Source organism: Chroicocephalus ridibundus, chromosome 4, assembly GCF_963924245.1.
Source record: "Chroicocephalus ridibundus chromosome 4, bChrRid1.1, whole genome shotgun sequence".
In the NCBI taxonomy this organism is placed as follows: domain Eukaryota; kingdom Metazoa; phylum Chordata; class Aves; order Charadriiformes; family Laridae; genus Chroicocephalus; species Chroicocephalus ridibundus.
Window position 1 is genome coordinate 18,178,646 of NC_086287.1, and position 16,318 is coordinate 18,194,963.

The 16,318-nt window shown below is 48.9% G+C and overlaps 1 protein-coding gene across 19 annotated transcripts in view; it reads right to left on the reverse strand.

Annotated features, from left to right (window-relative positions):
• Positions 1-16,318, reverse strand: part of TSPAN32 (tetraspanin 32) — a 33,221-nt gene that overhangs the window by 15,439 nt on the left and 1,464 nt on the right. For 7 of the 19 annotated variants that reach the window (XR_010070809.1, XR_010070808.1, XR_010070810.1 and 4 more), the window contains 4 exons: positions 15,536-15,650; positions 14,103-14,200; positions 6,680-6,754; positions 6,412-6,594 (listed from right to left, as the gene is read on the reverse strand). Coding sequence is in view for 12 of the 19 variants with exons in the window: in XM_063333061.1 (XP_063189131.1) it covers positions 6,412-6,594; positions 6,680-6,754; positions 14,103-14,200; positions 15,536-15,650 (471 nt within the window). In the remaining 7 variants the exon portion in view is untranslated. Of the gene's footprint in view, positions 1-6,411; positions 6,595-6,679; positions 6,755-13,458; positions 13,508-14,102; positions 14,201-15,535; positions 15,651-16,318 lie in introns of those variants that run through there. The other 12 variants (XR_010070812.1, XR_010070811.1, XR_010070813.1 and 9 more) reach the window with 5 other exon arrangements.

Below are 16,318 nucleotides of genomic sequence, written 5' to 3' on the forward strand. Positions count from 1 at the left end.
TTAAAAACAGTAAGGAAGGGGGTAGGTTTTTCCTCTCTTTTTAGTTTTTCCAATAGGCTTCAGAGACAAGCTCAGTGCTTGCTTTAAAGTGATTTGGCTTGGCAGAATAACAGCAAGAGCAAGGCGGGGGGCATCAGATTATTCACAGTGTTTTGGCAGCCAAATCACTGCTTTTTGAAAACACTCTTGAAAGACCCCCACGAGCGGCTACAATCCTGATCCAGCCCCATTGAATCAGAAAACAAAAGGAAACGGCTGGTACTCTTCAGGTCTGATTTCAGAAAGCACCTGACCACACCTTCAGCTTGTGTTTAAGTCCCATTAAAGTCTCTAGGACTTAAACCTGCCTTTAAGCATTGCCTTCAGGTGAGACGGACTGGGACCTGTAAGAGTTTGCCCCAACACACACACCGGGAGCAACAGAAACAAAACACACCCTGGAAAAACCACAGAATTGGTTTGCCACTGGAAGGACCTCTGCAATCCCACTTAAGAAATTCCCTGGGAAGTGCTGGGTCACTCCTTGCGTACCTGTAGAGACACGCAACGCACGTGCTGGGTTTTGAGCACGCAAAGACAGGAGACCCGTCTCCCCGGGAAGCCAGGCAATGCTGCATCCTGCATCGCAAGGGTGCTGGTTGGAGGAAGAGCTGCGGACAGGAGAAGGCCAGCGCTGATCCCACATGCAGGGAAGGGAGCAGGGAAGCTGCTCTTTTGAAGAACTGGCCCCAGGTGCAGCAATGCTTATTATTTTAACAGCTGCAACTGCTAATTCCAGGCCCTGTTAAAAATCACTGCCTCAAAAGATACCACCTGGCTCATTAGCAAAGCATAAAGACTCTGTTTCCCCTTCCCAGGGTGAGGAGGGAAGAGGAAAAAAAAAAAAAAGTCTTCTGAAGAAAGTTTCAAGCAGAGTAAGATGGCAAGAGAACCAGAGTGTGTATGGGTGGTTTGTGTTCCCCATCCTATAAAAGGCTAAATCCTCATGTTTATTCTCTAAGTACATGCAGTGCAATGCAAAATGTTTTTCTATGCACTTGGAGCCAAAAGCCACTGGTGAAACCTCCTTGCGAAATCATCCAACAACTACAGGGGCCATTTGAAAATGAAGAGATTGCCGTATCATCGCAGCCTGTGCAAATCCAAGTGACCTCTTCATCCAAAGGATGTGGGAAATGGGGCCTTTATGCCGGAAGCATGGGCAGCTGTTTGCACCAGTGCTTAGTTCCAGATCTTCCCCTCAGTTGCGAAATCATAATTTAATTGGTTTTAAGCGAAGGTTTACCTGCAAATGAATCTCTGTAATTAAAAAGCTCGTTCCGTTGCAAAACTCCTTTCACGCTGTAGCAATTTTATTTCTGCTGATTCACCCTGCTGTCCTGACCGGCTCATGAGGCCGGTGTCGCAGGGCTGCTGGAAGGACCTTCTAAGCTGCTGCGGAGAAGGGGAACAGCAGAAGATGATGTGACACTGAAACTTCCCCGGCCTCTTTCACAGCGGGGCCCAGAACGAAACCCCAAACCTATTTTTGTGTTGGCTAGCAAGGGTACCAAAAGTCTTTTATACCGCAGCTGCAAGGCTACCCTTTCCTCCAGCCTCTGCTGGTAGGTTTTTAAAGCAGCAGGTAACGGGTGAGGAGAAGAAAACCTGGGGAGGAGGAGGAGGAAGCGGCAGCCTTTCCCACCAGCTGTGCCAGATGTGGCATAAGCCTCTCCTCCATCCTTCTCCACATCCCAGGTCCCAGCTGCATTGGGCCACGCTGGGAATGACTAAAAGACCTCAGCCTAAACAGGCAGCGGTTTGTGGTAAAGAAGCTGCCATAAAAATAACTTTGGAAAACAGGACTCAGCTCTTTCTATTCAGGAATCAGGACTTCCTAACGTGGCTGAAAACCAGCCGAAAACCTCATCATTTCCGTGGTTACCACAGCTGTTTAGAGCTGTTTAGGTGCTCGTTTAGAGGTCTTTCTTCCTGCCCTCTCTTGTACATCGTTCTCTCATTCACTTTTCTTGCACCACCAGTGTCGATCCTCAGACAGGTTTGTGACGCTTTCCTACCAAGGCCACATTTCCCACCAGGGCCACATTTTGGCCAGATGGCCAACAAGGAGGGCAACCAAATGTGCTCCTCACCCTTGTAGAGACCCTTGTCTGCACTAGGTTGGACATGGAAAGGGATTAACTCCCTTAAATGATTTGGCCCAGGCAGAAAAGCACACTAGAGTTTCACAGGGGCTTGGAGACTGGGCTGGGGTGTTTCTGTAGCCGTGGGCTTGCGAGCGTGATGGGACAGAGGTGAAGGAGGAGTGCTGGGCGCAGCAGGTGAGGATGGGGCTCAGGAACAAGCCAAGCTCGAACATACTGAAACATGAATGGCTCAGCACTAACAGCTAGCAGGAGAAAAGGTCCTTCAACAACCTCCAGATTACAAATATTTTCATTTCAGATTTTCCTCTGAGCAGCTGACCTGCCCAGAGAAGTTTTCACACCTCTGCAAGTGACAGCAGCACCTATTCTGTCGGTGCCGTTGGTTAAAAGGCAAAGTGTTTCTTTGTAAAGTGGGGGAAGACCCTAACGGAAAGGCTGCATTATACATGCTGGCAAGACAGGGGGAGGATCTGGGATGTTGCTCTTGTTATTTGTTCTTCCTCATTTTGTTCATGAGCAGTTTATTAGTTCCTCATTAAAAGCACTTTGACTCAGACAGATGGATGCAAAGCTGCCTGAGAAGACAGTACAGAGGAGGCCCAGACCTCACAAAACCCATTAATTGGCCAATAGAGCAGGAATAAGGAATAACTACAGTGCCAAACAGAGGGATCAGCCTTTTAGGGTAAAGCACGATAAACTTCAGATTCAAGGTTTTTGTGTGTCTGGTATATGGTATTTTAAGAATAAAGATGGTTGACACTGAGTCTATGTGGGATGCAGGTAACTTGAAATTAAAGCATGTGGCACCTGTCTAAAAGAATTCGTTTGGGAGCTACAGAAGGTCACAAATGCAGAAAAAAACATGAAATGAGAAGATTCATGTTTTGTTTACAGTGCCCATGTCTGAGAAAACAGAATATTTACAAATAACTCTTCTTTTTCTCCTGTTCCGTGTAGCTTCTCTGTAAGAAGTACTGTAAAGGTCTCTAAAGGAGTCACAAAGGCAAAAAGAGCATCTTGCTTTCATCATGTTCAAATGACATTTCTATCTACTGCCTCTTGAAAATAACCATCAAAACAATTTTTCAGCTGAAAATTGGGCTTTTCCATTTTAGATGATTTTGTGAAAGAAGGGTCTGCTTTATGAAGGAAATGTAGATTCTTAACTTTTTTTTGATCAAGAGGAGTAAACCACTGAGAGCATCTGCTGTGGTTTGGTGCAGGAGGGACCTCCCATCCCCTGGCTTGCAGAGGGAGGGGAGGGCTCCGCTTTCAGCGCTGCTTACATTCGGCACCTCGCCCCTGGGGAGGGAGAGGACCCAGCTGGCATTTTCAAATGGAACAGGCTGATTTTCTGTCCGGCCTTTCACTGGGAAGTCAATGTATTTGTCACGGGAAAGACGCAATTTTTTGTTTCAGCCATGAACGCCAGGGCAGTAGCCCCTCGGTGCTCTCGGAGGCACTGATTCAGGCACGTGTAATGAGCATATTCATCCATATTCAGCTTTACATCCGCAAATTCTCTTCTTGATAGCTGCGTACATCCCATTAGGCTTACAAGACACCCCGTCAATTTGGCTGAGTTTGATTTTTTTCCCCCATATTACTGCAATTAGCTATTTCTGACAGTACTGACACGCAGTAGGCTGGGGGAGGACACCTGCTTTAGTTTTGCTCTTTACTTTGAGAAAGTCAGAGAAACAAACAGCTCTATAATGAAACTTCAAGAGTCTTCCCCCCGCTCCATTTGGTTTCCTGTGCTTTCTGTGCACTCTCTGTCTTTCTGCCCCGTAAGGGAAGTCACGTCTGCATTTCTCTCTCATTTGCATTTCTCTCTCACATCTGCATTTCTCTCACTGGTGAGACAGTTACCTTTCAAACAAAACCAAATTTCCATATGTTTTGTAAGTGACACTTCTAATTAAGTCTTTCCTCATTTATATTCCCTGTCTCTCTTAGCATTTTAGAAAGCAGAGAAACCCAAGACTACCTCTAATGGTATTTTAATTTTTCTGTTGTCAGAAGCACTGCTGGTTTTCTTCACCCAGAAAGTAAACATTTTACAAAAAAACCTCATCTTGTCTAGTGGAAACTCTTTTGCTTAAAGAAACCCAACCAACTACTAAAGCTAACCATAACACATGTGTGCATTTATGGGCAGGGCACTCAAAGCAAAAAAACAGGAAAATAATTTGAAGTAAAAACAGATGTGGTGATTAAGAGATATACAGAGAAAGCCATTCTCCCTTAAATATTTGCAGCAAAATGTTTTTCTGAATGGCACATCCCTGTATTAACCCAATACACAACTTTCTCTTTCAGCCTTTTTACACCCTACTCTATGTTTGTGGCTTAAAAAGTATAACTAAATAGTTTGTTTGGATAACACAATTTCACCAGACCAACCAGACACACTTTCTGGTGCCATTTACCCTTTACTAACACAGCTTTTTTTTCAATCTTCCGTTACAAACTTCTGCAGAAGAAGGAAACTGTGCTCAAGGCCTCCCTTCTGTGTTGGTCATGAAAACAAAATGAGTTCCATATTAAACTGTTAGTGTGAAAATAATAATTTTTTATAGTTTTGCCTGAAACCAGGAAAAATATATGCAGAGGCTGCAGAAAGGCTCTTTTTCGGGGATGTCCAGCTCTGACTGAATCTGCTTCTGCCTGGTAAGTGTAGACATAAAAGATGCTGCTGTGCCATCAGCACTCACCCTCACGTTTCCAAAGCAACTGGACAAATTCACAGAGGAAAAACCCACTGAAAGCACTAAAGGCAAAGGCACCAGCAGGTGCCACCAGCAGGCAGCTGAGCCACAAGCCGTTGGCATCTGAAAAACCATTGCTTTGTGCTCACTGGGTTTTTATGGTCCTACCTTGGCCGACAGCAGGTGTGCCTGTTCAAGAGCGAGCGCCTTCGGTCTGATCCCGTGTAGCATACTTCAAAGGATTTTCAACTACCGTGGCCACTGGTTGGGTCTGGACAAACTTTCTAGAGAAGCAGGATCTTACCCCTCCCCTTAACCCTGGCTTTGCTCTTTAGACTTCTGCTTCCAAAGAGACTGGATTTTAATTTTTGCACAGGACATCGAACCATTATGGGACAGGGCTTCTTGTCCCTGAAAAGTGCAATTGCCACAGTGGATCGAGTCTCTGGTGTTTTGGCGGAGTGCTTCTCCAGCACAGAATGAAATCCCTTCTGATGCTCTTTTCCTGACACGCTGGTCCTTGATCCCCCATAACGTCTGTAACCCTACAGAGGTGAGCTGGCAGCATCAGCGTGACCCTAATCCATCGGGATGATGTTTCACATCACCCATATGCTCATCGCTGGCCAGAGCATCGCAGGTTGCAACACGTGCCTGGAGCTCGGTAGGAGCAAAACGGAGACGGGGACCAACCTGCTGCATGAAACGTCTAACAAAGTCCCAAACGCCTACCTGAATTACTGGTAGATAATCTGGATACTTGCCTAAAATATCTGTGTTCTGCTTTAAAAATATAGGAGTCATGATATTTTGCCTGCCTAAGTCTCTTAAAATGTTGGGGTTTTTTTCAGTGTGGGGATGCAGGAAGGGGAATTAAGACCAAACAGCAAAAAATTCCTCTGAACGAGAAGACGAATAATCATACAAAAAGCAAATTATATCAGATTAGGAAAGGGTCAAAAAGAAGAAAACAAAAAGAGCCTAAACTTCTTTAGGCTGCTAAATATTAAATTCACTAGTTCAATGTCTGCTTTCCCCAGCAGCCTGCTACCCCGGCCCCAGGGCCACCCCAGCCCCGGGGTACAGGCACCCATGCGATGCTCGGGGCTGTCCCTTAGCAACTCTACACGCCTCGCCTCGGGTTCCCCAGCACCTTGCAGATCCCACGCCATCCACCACACCACCAGCAAGCTCTGCGTTAACAATTCAAACCCCCAAACCCCCGGCAGATTCGACCAGATCCTGGCAGATCTCCGGTCCAGCGTGACAGCGAACCCAAACCACCAGTTTTCACATTGTTTTTTTTTTACTGTACCGCTGCTGCTCGTCAATAAAAATACCTCCTGGGTGTTTCTCCTGGCCATTGCCAGAGACAACCAGAACAGTCACAACCTGCTGCTGCCTTTGAATAGAGGCTCCCAACTGACGTTATCAGGAATTCGAGCTGGCTGGAAATGACTTCAAAAGTCAAGCATCTCAACTAAAACAACAAAAAACCCAAAACATCCCCTGCAAAAATTAATCCCCAAGCTATTTGAAACGAGACTTGCATTTTGTGTCGCCTTCAGGACGAAGCCTTTGCCCCGCGTGAGAGTTTTGGTGGCTTCTCCCTTCAGATGACCCCATCGCAGAGGCAGCTGATGAAGACAGGCCCGTTCTTGGAAAGGATGGATGCAACAAAGCACGCATCTGATAGACCTCGGTATGGACGGCTTAATTACCACCAGATGTCCCTTTTGCAGGAGAAAGCATTGCTACAAAAAAAAAAATCTCCATCTGACAAGATGCTGGTGGTATTTCCTAGCAGCCGACACTTACCTCCGTGCTGTGGGTGTATCTCCAGCAGGCAGCTGGGATCAATCCGCAGAAGGCCAGAGCAAAACAGAAAAATCCCTGAGGATAAAGAGGAAAAATACCGTCAGTTACAGCATGGGGAGAAAAGTATCCATTTGTAAACACCATTGGGATGTCATTAATGCGCTCGCTTGAGCAAGTTTAGTTAAAATTGGAGCTAAACATCACCTTCTTTAAATAACCCTCATAATGCTGGTTACTTAAAGGAAATTAGATAGATAATAACGTGATTCTCCATCAGGGGCCCTCTAGTTACACTGTGGCTGTTTGAAGGGATCGACCAAAAGAGGACCTGGCTTCCTGCAGAGCGGGTAACCTGTTCTGCCCAAACTCCTCTTGGGAGAAAAAAAAAAAAAAAAAAAAAAAAAAAAAGGAAAGAAAAACATTGTTTTTACAGTATGTTCCTCTTCTGCAGCAGAACCGTGCCCCAGAATACCTCCTCCTTACTCATGGGGTTCAATCCCCTGTGTTTAAAATGGCTATCAGTTTCAAAGAGGGGAAGACCCACCCAAATATTCCATAAAGGAGGGAGTAACTGGGGTGGAGAGCAACCTTCTCTGGAAAAGGAGCTGGATTTTCCCGTTAGCAAGGTGGCAGCTACACGGCCAAGCCGCCTTCCTTAAATCAGCACCGTCCCAGTTAGACAAAAGGATGACAGAAATATAATCGAGGCCAGCAACTGACCCTGAAGTGTCAAAACAATAACGGCAACGACACAGGAGGCGGCTTGACTTTTGCCTTCTTCCCTGGGCATGCGGAGCTGGAAGTTAGATGCGTTGTCTCTTTATTTGAACAAATCTGATCCCCCCCAAAAAAAAAAAAAAAGAAAAAAATCCATCCTGATGTAAACAGCGCCTGCCTGTTGTGACAGCTGGACCAAAGGATCTTGTTCACAATAAACAAAAAAAAAATAATAAAAAAATTAAAAGGAAATAAAAAAGTGCCTGTAAAGCGTTTGGAGGTCATATGGGCTCATCAAATATGAATCCACAGCTTAGTCTTGGAATGGCAAAAGATGATGAATAAGCACCAGACAAAAATAATTGCCTCTACAAGTTTTTCCGCGAAACCGTCCCTCTTCCAACATGAAGTTATGTAGCAGGGGGAAATCACCCAACTGGCGGCAGCTTATTTCGGTTTCAAATTTTTTTCTACGAGCATGTTAATAACATGATGTAGCTGAAATAACTTAAAAAAGATTAAATCTTTCACAAAAGTTTACCAAATTCAAGGAAAGGAAGAAGAGTGTTGCTGCTACCAATTCTGTTTCACCAAAAGTCTTTGCTTAAAAAGTATGATTGGGTTTTTTTAAAAAAAAAAAAGCCACAAACCCCCCATATGCAGCAGGAAAGGAAAACGTGCTACTTCAAATCCTGGAAATGAACATGAACATGCCAATAAAATGACTTTTGCTGGTTTTTTGTCCATCTGCTGCCTACTGTGTTTTGCTGCTGGTGGCAAGATGATGCCTTGCCTGGGGACTTTGCTCCAGGAATAAGACTGCTGCTGGCATTTCCCAACACTTGAAAAAAAACCTTAAATTATTGATGTCCAGTCCCTTGGCAGCTGCCTGGCCATATAGGTGGTGAGATCACTTGCTGCCTTGCCAGGAGCTGAAATGGAATAACAGGAGAAATGGGACCCCAAAGGAGAGGAAGGTCTGATCAAACGCTGACATGACAAGGGAGATACGAGTAGCGAAGATGGGGAAGAGCACGCAGGGTGAGATGCCATGGACCAAAGCACGGCAGGACCAAGCCTGAACCTGGCCAGGGTGAGTGGTTCAAGCCCAGCAGGTACAGCACAAGTTGGAGGGCGAGGAGGTGAGGTTACACGGGCATTTCAGGTCGCTCCTCACTAGGACCAGACCCTGCATTTTGCACCTCCTCCAACAACTTTCCCCCCAAACAAACAGCATAACGAAGTCAATATTTTCATCAAAATCATAGAATCATAGAATCTTCATGGTTGGAAAGGACCTTTGAGATCATCAAGTCCAACCACACACATACAAAAAAACCCCCTACAATCTCTGTCACTAGAGCATGCCCTGAAGTGCCAAATCTAGAATTTTCTTAAACACCTCTAGGGATGGTGACTCACCACCTCCCTGGGCAGGCTGTTCCAGTGCCTGACCACTCTTTCTGTAAAGTAGTTTTTCCTAATATCTAATCTAAACCTCCCCTGCCGCAACTTCAGACCATTTCCTCTGGTCCTGCCATTATTCACCTGGGAGAAGAGGCCAACACCCACCTCTCTCCAGCCTCCTTTCAGGTAGTTGTAGAGGGCAATGAGGTCTCCCCTCAGCCTCCTCTTCTCCGAGCTAAACATGCCCAGCTCCCTCAGCCTCTCCTCATATGACCTGGTCTCCAGACCCCTCACCAGCCTGGTAGCTCTCCTCTGGACACACTCATTGTCCCTCTTGTACAGAGGGCATAAAGACAAGGCAAACGAGGCATAAAGACAAGAAAAAGAGAAAATTATGGCAGACATAAAACACAGTACTGATAGCAATGTGAAAGCTCTTCTGCACATCGCTCCAGTAAGGGTGTAATTGAGAGGACCCACCATGAACCTGGGAGTGGGAACAACAACACACCAGTGGCACCACCCAGAGTTCTCCCCCCATGCTCTCCCCCACCAGCTCCAGCACTTAAGCCACCTCTCTGGGGCCAGAAACCCCAGCAGATTAAAATCCTCCTTCTCATCTTCCCTTTCTCGGCTCCACCCCACATCTCTGGAAGTCCTTCACTTCCAGCATTGGGTCTCCCTTTATTTCTGTCTAGCTTCTCTGGGAACACTGAACCGCAGCCCCTTGGGAAGCTCCCCCTCCATCCAGCTGGTGCGGAGCAATTACATGGCTCTGAGAACATCTTATAAATGAATTATAGCCTGCTCTTTCCCTTTGCAGCCAAAAGGCTTTTGGAAGAGCAACTTTCTAATTACATTAGAAGACATTTGGAGGAAAAAAGAAAAAGGCAAGGCGTAGTTTGCATACGAAATGCAGAAGGGTCGAGGCTGGTTCACCATCTCCCAGACCCTCGGAGCTCCTTGGAGCCGGCCATGGGCTGCTGCCTGCTCCCTTTGCAGGAGGCAGCCACATCAGCCCCGCGGAGGGCTGTCACCAGCCAGACGTCAATTACTCTTTTATGAATGACCTTGTTTCCATCCTTGCTGCAAGGAACAATTTGTCTTCGAGAGACTCGGCAGAATCCGCAGAAGCAGCGTCTCGTCTGTTGCCTGGTGCCTCTTTTAATTCACCTTTCTGAGGCTCCCCCTTCGGTTAAGGGGGTCTGCTTCGGATGAGGGAGGGATCCTTTAGCTCAGACTGGATTCAGCAGTGCTGCCAAACCCCCACAATCCCAGGGAAGGAGCCGACCTGTGCCCTGCTCAGCTCCCTCTGCGTTTGGTGCCGCTGTGGCCATTGCCGTGGCCAGCTCCTTGCCAGACTTCGCAGCCCAGGGGCCGGGAAGAGGGGGTGGGCTAATTTCAGATTGCATCCACCAGGTTGCATCCCTCCCTCCCTGACCCAGTTCATTTAAAAGCGCATGACTTTTTTGGGGTTTTTTTGCCTTTCCGCATCGCAAAGGCGAGCCAGCGATCTCAATCCGGAGGGGGAATCTGTCCTCAGCTCCAAATGAGCACACGGGCTCTGCCCGCTCCCCGGGGAGCTCCGGCGCAGGGATGCCTCGCTCAGGAGTGCTGCACCACGAGGGAGAGCGCGGGGGACAGATTCATTGCAAAAGCGAGATGCCAAAGTGTGCTGCAGTGTGATTAAGGCCCCTCTACGCACTTGCCTACAATGACACATCTGGGAACAGTAAAGCAAACAGCCTGCGCTGTGTGCTGTCCCTGCTAGCACATCACTCTCTCTGAAAAAAAGGATTGTATCGGGCATTCACTAAGGCTTTTTTGCCACCGAAATTGTTTGGGACTGGTGCTTGGAACAGCTGCTCCACCCTGAACGCAAATTTTGTTCTAGATGAGCGTTTTTTAGGCTGGAAAGTTCCAGTATAAGAATTTCAGCTAGGATATTCTGGTTGGCATGTCACTCCCTGTTTTGATTTTTTTTTCCCCCCTCACCTCTCTCCATCCAACCAGATAACAGTTCACTGTGCCCTAAACCCCACCGGAGCCAGAGTCTTTCCTTTTGTACAAGCAGTACAAGCAAAACTGCAGTTTTCCTTCCTTCTCCTCCCCTTCAATAGCGATGTGGCCTTCAGGGGCTGTGGGAGCTGCCGGATGTTTACATTCAGGACTGACTGCATGATGGACCACGGATCACCAAAAGCAGCATTTGCCAGAACCGGAGGACAGTCAATAAACCTGTCACTACTCTCTCTGTTTAAGAGGAGCTTTGGGGATAATAGTCTAGGATTTTAGAAGACAATTTTTTATCCTTAAATTCTCAGTTACTCTCTAGAAACCAGCTTCCTCGCAAGCATCAGTGGCGTCTGTCTGGTCTGGTGATGCTGCTAACGCAGCTACAAGACAAGCTCCTGAGATACGTGTGCTTTAACCAGTTCGACCTGTTCTGGTTTCTAACCACTGTGTACCCTTTATCGCTATTAGGACAGCACCAGTAAGGCCTGCAAAGACTGAGACCCCTCCTCTGTATCCACACAAACCTCCAGACAGCCAGGCAGGGTGAGCATTTATAATCTAAATAGACAACAACAAGAAGTCAGTAGGGAAACTGAGGCACAAGAAGGACATGGGATCCACCTAACGGATCAGTGACCAGGGCAATGCTCCTCGAAGCCCATCTGCATCCTGGCTAGCATTTCCCCTGGGTAGCTGGTTTACCAAGCGGGACTGTGGTGGATTAGCCACGTCGATGCAGACATCCCTCGAGCGTGGCTCAGTTTCCTATATAGCCACAGATGTCAGGCACCAATGCTCTGGTGTCTTCCCTCTTTGATTAACGAGTGAATTAAATGGTCTTCTAAACAAGACACATGCTTTGCAGGAGAGGAAAAGTCCTTTAAAATCAATAGCGGGGGAAGGTGAAAAATCCTCCCTATTAATAAGTAGGAAAAAAAGCTGCAAGTTGGGTGGCTGATCACTTCTGCCAGCTACAGCCCAACAGGTATCAGCAGGGCAGGAGGTGACACCGACAGCAAGTTTCGGAGCCCCACGGGGCTGAAGCCCACCCCTGTCTGCGATTACATCTCACCACAGCCATCGGGGCCGGCTCTCCCTGCCTCCTCTTCTTGCTTGCAGGTCGGAGATTAAATATGAGCCCTGGGAGGGGGTAGGAAACAGTGGGAAAACAAGCAGCGGGCTGAGCGTTGCTGTGAGATACTGACAGTTAGAACAGGGGGGGCAATTTATAGGAATAAGCGGAGCACCCCTATGTGATTTAAGGTGCTGATGAGCTGCTTGAACAAAGAGGAGCAGAGACTAAGGCTGCTGGTGACCAGCTCTTGGGTATTTCCCGGGGCCCCCCGTTAATTTATGAAGGGCTGGGGACGTGCCACCCCCAGCAGTGGTTACGGGGGCTGCTCCCTTACCCGCCGCGTTCCCCCAGCATCTCCCGCTGCCGAGAGCGGCGTCCCGGCGGGGAGCGGCTGCTCGGCGGGGCCGCGGCCCCCCCCAGCGGCGGCGGAGCTAAAGGATCCCTCCTCATCCGGAACGGCCCCTCGCCCGGGTGGGAGCTGCCCCCTCTCCCCTGGCAGCCTGCCCGGCACCTCCGCACGCCCTGCGGGCCCCTCACGCCGCCGGGGACGGTGGAAAGGGAGCTTAAAGGCCACCAAGGGGCGTCCCGTTATCCCCTGCGGAGGGCAGAGAGGGATGGATTCCTCGTCGGCACAGCCGCGGGGAAAGCGGCTCGCAGCCTTCCTCCTCTTCCCACAGGGAAATGATACCGTGTCTTCCCTGCAATAGTATCATCAGAGATCCCAAATGAAGAGGGCCACATCCCCCAGAGGACCCAAACTGTGAACGCTAAAGCAAAGCGAACAGGATGCCCGAGAAGCCACAGGGAAAAGTAAATAGCTAGTTTGGGGTTTCTAACAGCCAGGGGTTTCTTCGGTGTCCAGGGCTTGGCTCTGTTACACCAAACTGGCCAGGCTGGGGGAGTCCACGGGGGGCTGGAGGAAAGGACCTGCTCACCCTCGCCCCCAGGGCAAGGGGAAAGGAGAGCAGCATCAGGTGGCCCTTGGAGGAGGGACAGCAATGCCGGAGTTTGCTGGCTATGTTTTCCTTCAATAGTCCCTTCAGGAAACAGTTATAATTTTAACAACCTCTTTTACCTACTGATATATCCCAAACCATACTACACACAGAGTAAAGCAACTGAATAAACGTTACAGAAGTTGTTCAACTATATTTTTAGGCAGCCCTGACAATCTCCCCTAGCCTGTACATACCCATCTGTTGTTTTAGATGCAGCAGGCAGACACTGATGTATACTTCAGCAAAAGAGAGGGGAATTATATATAGTCTGCTAGCAGCATTCATGGGAACGGCATCACTCAGGCCCCTTTGAGCATCTCGGACAGGGAGAGACAGACTGCATATTGAGAAGGTGAAAACATTAACTTCAGTAGCTGCTTTGCACTAAGTTTTAAAGGTGTTCCTTTCTCATTTCCACCATCAGTATAATTTTCCCCAATTACATAGGTTACATAAATCTTTTGAAAGCTAGTTTATGTATGACAGCAATGCAATTATTTTATATTAAGCTCCGTACAGACTAAGCCCTGTGTGCAGGCTGTGCTTTTAAATGAAGCTGAACTCACCGTCCAGTTTACTAATGCCGCCATGGTCGGGACCCAAACAGGCACTTCACTGGATGATGGAGAGGAGAAAGGTGGCATTTCGGCTCTTGTGATACCTCTCCACCTTCTCCTTGCAGCCTGAAACTGAGGTACAGCCCAAAGGCCCCGTGCCTGTTGCCATGCTTTGTATGCCTCCCACCACCACTGTGGTGGATATTTGCAGCGAGGAGGGAAGGAGGGGGGCTAACTTTGCTGTCACAAGTCAGAAGGACAACGTAGGACTCAAAATCGCACTGCTAAAGCTTCCCCACAGAAACCACTTGTTGACTTGGTGAGAAAAAAAAAATACTCTGGGCATCCTTATCGCTGCAATTGCTTTGGCAGATAAGCACCTCCCTTTGACCCTGCTCTGAAAGCTGCACACACAGGACCTTGGCAGAAGAAACAAGGTGCAGAAGGATGCAATCCTCAGCTGGAAGAGCTCTGCAAGGTCATGCCTTTTACAAAAATATCCCCTTGCAGCACAAGGTGGAGCAACAGGGCATCCTTCCCCGGGCATGCAGGCTCCCGGGCACAAGGCAAAACAGCCCCCAGCGCCACTTTTTAAGGGCATCAGCCCAAGGTTACAAAAAGCCCCCCCCCAGCCAGTCCCTCCCAATACGCACCATGGCAGTGAGGAGCTGCGATTCCCGCACTGTGGCGGCAGAGCTCAGCAGGGCTGCGAGGATCAGGGTCATGCTGAGGCAGATCCCAAAGTAGAAAGCTGGAAGGAAGTCGGATACGAGAGCTGCGGTCAGACACCAAGACTTTAGGGCTAACAGAGGCCTGGTCTGACGCTTTTGCCCAGAGAGGGACCAAAAAGTGCATTTTGGGGAGCTGGTCCAAGAGGACCAGGTTGCAGAACTGAAATTGTTTTATAATTTATTCAATACCCCCCCATCTGCATATGCTTTGTTCCTGTGGCAGGGCTGTAAACCTCTGAGCGGTTCCCACAGCTGCAGCCGAGCGAAGCACCCTACAAGGGTGTCGGTACACCCGACAGACCACAAGCTGTCAATTATTTCAGCGCTCCGATAAGGATCCCCCTGAAAGGAGGGGGTGCTGATGCCCAGCAGCCGTCCCACGGCCCCTATCGGGACTCCGTGCGCTGCTAATCTGGTGCAACACTCGCCCTCCGGTTTCCTCCTGGCTAAGGCAGGGTCACAGCCCATTCGCCAGGGCAGGGCGCGGGGACCACATCGCTGCGAAGGGCTTTGCAGCCCTCTCTCAGGGTTAATCCCGCGAAGAGTGAACGCCTGCAAGCAAAGCAAGTGGAAGCACTGCTGGAGAGGGGTGGCTGGGAAGGGACAGCCTGCATGGCTGCATTAAGTGACAACCTATATAACCCCTGGTGTGTTTTAGGAAAGGGGGAGGGCTGTACCTTAGCTTTGGACCAACGTAATCTTTCCACCTGCCTTGCTAAGCTGAAATTGAGAACCAGGATCTAGAGAGGGTATGAGCATGTTTAAGCCCAGAGTAGCTCCGGAGAAGCAGCAGCTGCAAGTGCATCAGAGACGAGCAGAGTATTTTGGTATCTGGGCTTTTCTCATCTCTTTGCTCTAGCCTTATACCTGAGACTCAGTTTATTCTCCCTTGTGTAGAGCAAAAAACCCACATTTTCTCCAAATACCAGTGTTTCCATGCATTTCTTCTCCCAGCCCCAATTTTCTATGCTCCGGTTCAACTCCTGTAACGGTCCCTCGCCCCACGCTCCCAGGGCCCTTCCAGCCCCACGGCACCTTTGGGTCCATCTGTGGCTGAGCTCCCCTTGAGCTTTCACTGCAGCACAGGGGAAGGATGGGGAGATGGTGAAGAGAGGAACAGGAGTGAATGCAGCAGCACCTGAGCGCCCTCTGCTCCCTCAGCACCCTTCGGTGCCAGGCGTGGGGCTCCGATACAGACAAAAATTGTCTGTGGGACTGCGTTACCCCTAGTGCATCCTCCAAAAGCCACCCCCTGCCTCCTTCTGCGATGCCTCTGCATTTCCTTCAACTGCTCTGGGGGATTTTGCAGCTCCTGCGTTCACCAAAGATCTCACTGGGATGCAACCGCAACCTACCTGTGTGGTGGATGACCCTGTAGGAGTTGCTCTCCAGGGAGATGTTGCTGAGGAGGGTGAAATGGAGCCCATAGTGAGTGACTGTGCTCAGCGTAGCAACGGACAACCCCAGCAGCTGGAAAAGAAGGGTTTTAGGAAGGGATTGACAAAGCAGCAGCTCCTGCTGAGCCCACACAAAGCTTTGAGGTGTATCTGGATACTCCTGGGCCCCACACAGATGCAGACAGCTTGACCATCCAAAGGCCACTGCATATAGCCCAAAATGCACATAAAAGGACAAAGCCCAGACACTTAAACATACTAAAGCTCCTCTTCTCTCTTGGATAATGAATGCACGTGACACCGCACGCAGCCCATGGTCTCTTGGCCAGCATCTATGGAGGAAATTCCCACCATGTGAAGAAAGCCCAGAGGATCAATGCTCTCGGAGCACCCCTGTGCAGTCCCACCCGGCTCTGCAGGGTACGGACATGCAGTTATGAGGGCTGCCAGCTTTGCTCTTTGCAATGCTAATCCCATTGCCTGCTGTTGGCTATATTTCCTATTGTAGAGTGCAAAGAGCTGAGTCTTGTATTACTTTAAGTAATCTGTGCTGGTTTCCATCTCTGCAACGTGCCACCGGCCTGTCCGTGTTTCTGTCCCATCTCTGAGAGCACTGGTATGCCTAAGGCATAGGGTGACCACCAGCACGTTACCCTCTGTATTGCCCAGAGCAAGTCCAGGTGATGGAGAGGGAACTTTTCTGGTGGCACCTGGCTCTAGAGCAGGGCTCTTTGCAGCACG